The 9090-nt window shown below is 41.3% G+C and overlaps 1 protein-coding gene across 1 annotated transcript in view; it reads right to left on the bottom strand.

Moving 5' to 3' along the window:
* Nucleotides 1–1929: 1929 nt before the first annotated feature.
* LOC144769234 (C-type lectin mannose-binding isoform-like) overlaps nucleotides 1930–9090 on the bottom strand; it is a 197907-nt gene continuing 190746 nt past the window's right edge. The window contains exon 7 of the mRNA XM_078653276.1: nucleotides 1930–2274. Coding sequence (XP_078509402.1) covers nucleotides 2250–2274 — 25 coding nt within the window. The 3' untranslated portion in view covers nucleotides 1930–2249. The remainder of the gene's footprint in view (nucleotides 2275–9090) is intronic.

Here is a 9090-nt window from a genome sequence, read left to right as displayed (position 1 = left end):
AAGCAGTCACCAACGCACACCACCAATTCATCAAATCCACAAGGAAGAAATCCCTGCAAGACAGAATCTTCACCGACGCACACAACACCAAAGTACTCTTCTCCATCACTGGGACGCCCCGTTGGGGGTAGCTGCGCGCTTAATAAATGCCTTTATTATTATTATCATCAAGGAATACGCCAAACCAGCAGTGAAACAATACATGCCCCACCCTATCAAAACCTCTGAAACAGACGCAGCACCTTCTTCTACCACAAGATAAAGATGATCTACGACATCTTTGACAACCAAGACCACCTCGCCACTCCAGCTCCCCCCTCATGCAATACCACCATGCTCAAATGGATCCAGCTCACAACAGAAAACACCTTGAAGACCACGAAAAGCATCCACTCCAGTGCAAGCTTAGATCCCTCCTCACACCACATCCTCCTCAGAACCGCCTAAGCAATTGCACCCAAACTGCGTTGGATGATTCACTGCCCTTCGAGACCACCACTTTTCCAGATGACTGGAAACATGCCAAAGTCAATCCTCTCCTGAAGAAACCATCTACAGACCCTGCAGACCTCAAGAACATTAGGCCCATCTACCTGCTTCCCTTCACAGCCAAGGTAAACGAAAAGGTCATCAACAACCAGCCAGCAAACTTTATTGAATCTAACAACATCCTGGACATCCCCCAATCCAGATGCCAAAGCAATCACAGCACTGAGACCAACGTACTCGCCGCCACCAACGACATCCGCTCCGTCTTTGACCACGATGAAAGGGCAGCCCTTATCCACCTAGAACTCTCGGCTGCATTTGTCACCCACCGCACCCTAGCCACCAGACTCCATGACAGCGGCATCTGTGGAAAGGCCCTCAACTGGATCCACTCCTACCTCACTGGCAGAACTCAGCTGGTCAGACTCCCTCCCTACCTCTTGGTGATGCATGTGTTCACTCCAGGTACCACTCTTATCATAACTGAGATTCCTTTATCTCCTAAGCTGCATTACGGTCCGGTGTTTCCACAGACACACCTTCATCCTCTGATTGATGCACATGAAACCCAGGGAGCCCTCTTTCTTAAGCTATGTGCAAATCCTTTTTCTTTCACAATATGTATTGTAACCCTCAGGAATCTCATCTTATTTTCATTTTATTGTTGTAGGTCCACACGGAGTAAATTAAAATATCGCCTTTCTCAAGTCTCCACATCGTTGTTATGAAGTACCCCTGAGGAAGAATTAATTCAACCCAAATTGCATTGGAACTTATTCTGGAGTTTTTTAATATATTTGCATCTTGTGTTAGTTAAACACAGTACCATATAACGGAAATTTTGATATGATATTTTCATCTTATGTATAATACGGATTTATGTTTTTGTTACTCAAATTATGTCCATGAAATTTCAAGTAATATATGCTTTCGCACTTCATTTGTGTTATAGTTTTATCAAATCAACAAAAAAATCTAAAAAATGCAATGAGACTTGAAACCTTAGGGACTCAAGCTGTGCATCTCGCAGGTTTGGGTCACTCCAGGCCTTGATATTGTAGAGAATATCCCATGCCAACTAACCATGTCAGGTCAAGGCAGGGGTAGGACACAGAGGCGACTGATAAATATTTGGGAGTAATACTGCAATCAGGCCCACCTAATATTCAATTAATTGTAAATCTAAATCTAAATGTAAAATTCAGAGGAAATTAAGACTTATCAAGAACAGTGAGGAGTTAATGACCCAGTCAAATCACCCAGAAGAAAGATCCCATTTTATATTGTAAGTGGTTAGTAGATGTAAGTAGTGTAGTGAGTGGGTATGAGGGATGGAGCAAGTGGAGTTGAGTGTTGAAGAAAGTGGAGCAAGCAGAAAATGTGTGGCATTAATGGTGCAAGTGAGTTGGGTAATGGAGATAAAGGAAGGAAGCATGCATGTCAAATTGATATTTCTTTAATATATTCACATTTAAGTGAGAGGGTATACATTGATCACAATTACTCTTAGTCGAGAAGCACACAGCATTTATAAATGTTTGAATTGCATATATAAGGTAAAACATATTCATAGACTAGAGAAACATCATTTCCTTATCAAAGCTTTTTGTGCTAAAGGTGTATCAAAAAAGAAGCATATGTGATGTATGAAATCTGCAGACAGTTCTTTTAAATTTGCAAGCATATTTCAAAACCGCATGTATTTTGCTGAGAAGCTTGGGTGATTGTTACTTCTTTCTTAGATATGACCCATACACATATCAGTGTTCATCGGTTCCGCAGAGTCTATAACACAAAACAACATAAAAATATGTGAGATCAATGTAGAACATCAAATATGGGCCCATACTTTTCAAGATAGGGTATACATGTGATATTAATATGCCTGGCAAAAATTAGACCGGTTATTCTCACCTATGAATTATTCCTTTAAAAAAGTGTTTTATTATTGTAATAACAGTTATTGGACTTATTATTTCTTCCTACCTTTTGGCACATTTTTTTGAAATGTAAACGCATTATGCCCCAAAAGTCAATATTAACAGTGAACTAATTTCAGTGAATTATCTGAACTCTGTGGGAGCTCTTTAGGTAAATAGCTATAAAAGCAACTTGTTAGAAACTAGGGGCCTTATTTATGAAGGCCTTGCGCCGCCGGTGCGTGAATCTTCCCATGTTAAAAGTGACGCACCGGCGGCGCAAGGCCTTCATAAATAAGGCCCCTAGTTTCTAACAAGTTGCTTTTATAGCTATTTACCTAAAGGCCCTAGTGACTTAACTGCCAAAAGTGCAGTGTACTTATCAACCTTCAGTCAGTTGCTCCCAATAAAAAGCCAAAACAGTAGTTAGTAAAATATGGCTGATGGAGATTAGATAAGATGATGGCTTTCAACAGATCCCCCTATTTGTTGTTCAAGTGAACGCAAGGTCTGACAAATTGGCTTTAGTAACCGGAGACTTATCATTTATTCACCATATTTAACCTGTGGTTATGAAATAGTGAGAGTTATTACACGGTGCTAAATTGACTTCATGTTTGCATAAAACTCTACCATGTCCTATTATCTATAGGCAGAATAGACATTTGTTCCTCCCTACCTGCTGTGTCAGATATGAAAACTGGTACTGCATGAGGTGTGATACTTCCCTCTGTAACAGATACATTTTATGAAAGGAATTTTCTATGTATTAATCTTGAAATGTGAACCTTCTCATGGCATAAGCAGAGAGCGCACCAAAGAAGAACATGGACTAAAGGTGACAGCTCAGAGACCATCTTAGATATAGGATGACCACTGCAACCAAATACAATATTATTATTATTGTGCTACATAAAGTGATTTTCTTTGGATGTATGACATTACAACGCATGCTTTTACCACGCATGCCTTTACATCGCAGTTTTTACAAAGCATGCTGTTACAACGCATAGCGCTAAGGGGTGCTGGATAGTGAATAGTTTAATTTACTATTCCAACTCCAGTCCCCGTGGATAGTAGGGAAGGTGTTGGATAGTAATTTAAATCTATTCCCTATCCTAGAGCGCCCCGCAGCGCAATGCGTTGTAATGACATGCGTTGTAATAGTTGCGTCGTAAAGGCACTGCGTGGTAAAAGTTGCGTTGTAAAGGATGTCTCCCATTTTCTTTACAAAGTGACAAACATCCACATATGCAGATGACCATGTTGGGAAATTGGCCTTAAAATAACAGTGCATGATAAGTGCATTGTTCAATTTTCTCCCAAGGGGACTGCTTACAGACCACTCGGAAACCACAAAGACTTCGTAGAAGAAATATCAGACCTCATCACATCTGCCTCTAAACAACACTCACACTCCACCTTCCCTGAACACTTGAATGTTCCCTGTGTCTACAGCACCAAAGCCATGGCAAGTGCCGTTCACATTGTACTTAACATTCTAGAAACAAAACCCTGCATTAGCAAGTCAGCAGACTGCAAAGGCAACACACTGGGCCACATTCTCTCTATATCCTCCAGCATCTACTGTCAGTTCCCTCTTGCTCTTGGACTATAGTGATCCTCTTGATAGACATCAGTCCTCCATTATCAGTTCACTGCAGGAAGAAGCTATCTCTTATATTGTCAGCACCTTGATAACCCAGTGTACCTTCCCAAGAAGCTGCAAGACCAGACAGATCCTCCCCTGTTAAAAAATCTCACTATAGATCCAGCCAACCCTTCCAACTTAAGTTAAACTATCCACCTCCCACGTTGTAGAAAACACTTTGAGAAGACAGTTGCCACCCATCTATAGAAGACTATCAATAAGAATAACCTACTTCAAGACTAGCAGTCAGGGGTTAAGACCACAATGCAGCATTAAAACTGTCATGCTCCAAGTAGTTGTTAATATGGATATAGAGCTCAGCACTATTGACAAATGCATTAAACAGTTTAACGTAAACATTTCAAAATACAAAAGATAACAATGCATATGAAGTGTAACATAGAGTGAAAATGCAATATTAGAATAGTATCAGAAAAGCCTTAGAGAAGAACAACAACATGTTGGATAATTTTTTTATTCTTGAATGTCTGGGTACAGTGCTCCAAGAAAATTACTTTGAATTAAAAAAATCTATCTTTAAGCAAGTGCAGGGTGTAAGCATGGGCGCAGCTTGCGCCCCGAATGTTGCTAACGTTCAAATTTGCTCCCTGCCCCCCTCTCCTAGTAATTTTGTAATCAGGGACCCTCGTCTGTTATTGCTGCATTTAACTCGTACCAGCACTAGATATGAACTGCTCAAGGGGAGATTTTACCTGATCGCCCAGATGCAGCCAGGATATTGACAGAGACCATGAAGCCAGAGGATAGCATAAGCGAGTTCCAGAACAGAATGAGAGAATGATGGGGACAACAGGCTGGACAGCTATGGACCGATATGGGCTCAAAGGTCACATACTTCCACAACATTCTTATAATGGGGCAACCCACCAAGATACAGAGCAGGCTGGACAGCGCAGTGGGTTTCAGTGCAGTGGGTTTAGATACCAAACGCTGGTGGAAGATACAGGCTCACATCCTCCACTCTCACAAAAAAAGCACTAATAGAATAGAGAAAAATAGGAGCAAGCCCAAATAGACACTTCAAAACTGGCATAACACAATTTGAAGACGATTGCCCTCAAAGGGGCAGTCATGGCTGCAACAATGCATATGGCACCAGTCTCAATTGGGGCTCCACTGCAAACCCCAAAAGGGTTCCAAATAGGCTATGGCAACAGAGCAGGGAGGTTGACAGCAACCAGATCCTAGGAAGTGCTACTACTGTCATAGGCTGATGGGGCACCTGGCAGAGAGATGCCATATAAAGGCATAACACAACCGTGAAAAACAGCAGAGACCAATTAACCAGGGCCTGCCACAACAAAAATCCCAAAATTTCCCCCCTCAGCGTCATGCACAGAGGAATCAGAATACACCCTACATCCAGTCACAGGGAGGTCATTGGGTCACCACACAACCACAACAGCGGTCCTGCCAATGGGTAAACACATGCCAACACCTGCCACAGATAGGAAATACAATACAACAGGGGCCAGGGTCACACAACTCACAGGGAGTAGTGACAGTGTAGGGAGGTAGCCCCTTCACACAATCAAAGAAGCACATCATACAGTAAAAGTTAACCCCCCGCCCAGTAACTTAAAACTCAGTGATTAATAGCTGACACACACTAACCCTTTACCCCCAAACTACTACCATATGAAAAAGACTAAAAGCCAACAGTGGGGGGTTTAAAAATATTTTTTACTTTTGTCCAGAAATCCAGAGTGACTGGGGTCCTTCCTAACCTAGGGAGAGGACCAAGCTTATGCCTTGAACACAAAGAGTGATTGTGGTGGTCCCATCCTACTAGGACCACCCCAAGCAAAGTTATGGGCAAAAATACAATGCCAACCAAAGGCACAGCAAAGCATTATGGGGCGAGATCCTAGAGTTTAGTGAATTTTATAGTATTAGCTCTCAGCTGAGCCCGAGAGCCTGCCCCTTGAGGAATGTTTTGTTATTGGATAATATAATATTCACTACACCCTAGAATATTGTCCCATAATGCTTTGCAAGGCCTTTGGTTGGGATTGCATTTTTGCCCATACCTGTGCTTGGGGTGGTCCTAGGAGGATGGGACCACCAACGAATCATTTCAACATGATGTGCTCTTTGTGTTCAAGGCATCTGCTTGGTTCTCTCCCTATGTTAGTGAGGACATCAATATCATCACCTCTCTCACTGCTTGCAGTCTTTTCATTTTCACTCTTGTGAGATGGTTATATGCATTTTAGCATGTAGTAATAGAGTTACTTGTCGTTTTACCAAAGGTATGTGATATTTCTGTTTTATTAATTGTGTTGAGACTGAATGGAGTTAACTACACCCTCACATACTCTTAACCAATGAAAACAGTGAATAGGGCAGAGGTGCAAGACAAAATGCAACAATGTTTTCACACTTCTTCAGAACCTCTTGAAACTGTTTAAAGTACTGCAGCCTTCTACAGAAATGACTTATGTCTGCCTTGATGGTCCTCTACTTGTGGCTTAAGATACTGCAGCTTGCTAAATCAAGTACTTGTGTCTGACTCTAGGGACCTCTTCTAGCACCTAAAGTACTGCAGCCTGCATCAAGAAAGTTATAACCACAGCTTTGCCACATTTTTATGTTTATTTCTTTCGTAGGTGCAGAGTAGGCAAACAGTAAATTGTTGGACTAGGTGTGCAACATCAAGATGTAATTCCAAATCCAATAGGTCTAGCTAGCATTTTCAGTTACAAGCCAAACCTATTAACCTTGTTAGTGCTTGTATAAAAAAGTGAGACCTATTGCCATTGCCAATGCTGGTTTCCTCTTAAGTTATTGTTAAGCAGTAATCCGTATTGCACCGCCATTATGTCTTCGCTGCATTGCAAGGTGTATTTTTGCATTATATTCTTTGCTCTGAATATCTAATAAAAACAGAAGACAAAATGGGACCAACAAAAGGGGTAAAAGTGAGGCCTAAGACTAAGCAAAAAACTTAAGGCCTGATTTAGAATTTGGCAGATGGAGTACTCTATCACCAACATTATGGGTATCCTGTTCCCAGGATTGCAAGTGCATATCCTATGGCACTTGTAATATGGGGGTTAAAATATCTATAATTTTTGTGACATAGTATCCAATGATGATGAAGTGTAGTAATATTTGTAGTTGGCTCACTCAAACTGACGGTGGTTTAGAAAGAGCTTCCTCATCTGACATCGCAAGTGGCATAGATCATCAAGGTAAACTATGAGCCGCTTTTAACATCAGTACAAAAGAAACATAGGTTTTGGAATAATCTGACTTTTGTACCACCTACATTTTTATAACTATTTATGGCTATTCCTCTATGGGTTCCTAACTCCTTCATTAAAAGGCTTGATGGAATTATCTGTAGTTTTATCTCGGGTTACTGGGGGCCATCCGCAGAATTCAATTAGTTAAGTTATGTTATAATCAAGGGGGGTTTCTTTTCCCTGATTTTAAGCTCTATTTTTGGGAAGAGTTTGCTGGACGTCTTCAAAGCCTCTTGATCACTGTTAACCCTGACCCAAATGATTTTCTTTTTCGTTTTGCGCTAGGATCAGCTTTAAGATTGTTCCTCCATTGATTGGGACATCCCAACTATTTTAAACGTGTTAGATTTAAGTTAATTCAGGATATATTCAGTACATGGCGGTAGGTTTCCATTAAATGCACGTTTACTCTTATACATCCGGATACACCGATCTAGGACAACCCGATTTTTCCAGCGACATTTAGTGACAGGATAGGCAGACCCTGGTCCCGGTACAGCATTAATCGTCTTGCCCATATCTACGATCTCAATGGTTTTCATACATGCATTGGGCTTCAGGCATCTTTCAATCTTCAAAGCTGTATCTTCTTTAAATATCTACAGATTAGGGATTATTTGATTAATTGCTGCTAGCTCACAACTTTGTCTGTTGGCTCAGACGTACTTAACTATTTACTCAAAGTACCTCAGAAGTCGCTTATTAGTACTGTATACCAAGCCCTTATGCAATTTAAGGCTAGTGATATCAGTAGCCTTGCCACCAAGTGGACCCTGGTTCTCTTGGATGAAGTTTCACCATCTGAAATAAATGCAGCTTTAAGGACTCTCAATTAATCTATTCAATCAGTTAGCCTAAAACTGCAACAGTTCCACGCAATATGTTTTTTTATATTATATGCTCGATAAAATTGCAAAATGGGCCAGGAACTGCCAGATGGACAAGACTAAGGGGCATATTACCAAGGGCAATATCGCCGCTTTAGCGGGAAAAATTCCCGCTAAAGCGGCGATAATTTTATCGCCCTATTCCCTAGCTGTCGCTAACACCAGTTAGCGACAGCTAATAGGCGATAGCGGGCATTTAGGGGCCCACTCTGCATGTCAGCGATGATTATCGCTAATGACATGCAGAGTGGGCGTGCCATGATGTTAGCGACTGGAAACAGTCGCTAACATCGCTATCCCCTATTACCAACTTTTGGAAATAATCGCGCTAAGCGCGATTATCTCCAAAAGCTAAGGCCTGCCCAGAGCAGGTCTTAGCCATGTTATCCAATGGTAGGTGGATTACATGGCTATGAGCATTTGCTCGCTAATGCATGAATATCGCTGACTTTTCAGCGATATTCATGCATTTCGGCCGATTTTTATCACTTAGGAGATAAACCTTGATAATATCAAGGCTCCTAAGCGAAAGAAATCGTCAGAGCGCGGCAATATTTAAATGCCCGCTAACCAAGCTTAGCGATAATTATCGCTATAGCTTGGTAATATGCCCCTAAATGCCTTAAGTGTGACCTTTAAGCAGCTGATATTTTCAATATATTCATTGTCTGCCTCCTGCTCCAAGAATACTGAGCTGGTGTGATCCATCTCTTCAGCTCTAGTATTAGGAATGCTCTCCAGCATACACATAAGGAAATTATGCTAGGCTATAGGATGAGTGATGTCTTCCGGCAGAAGCAACTTTAATCTATATTTATCATTACAGTCAGGATGTGTATAGCAAGAGCTTGGATGTCACCAATACCTCCCAGTGT

Source organism: Lissotriton helveticus, chromosome 1_1 (genome assembly GCF_964261635.1).
Source record: "Lissotriton helveticus chromosome 1_1, aLisHel1.1, whole genome shotgun sequence".
Lineage (NCBI taxonomy): Eukaryota > Metazoa > Chordata > Amphibia > Caudata > Salamandridae > Lissotriton > Lissotriton helveticus.
The sequence above is the reverse complement of the archived record's forward strand: the minus strand, read 5'-3'. Positions and strand labels throughout refer to the sequence as shown.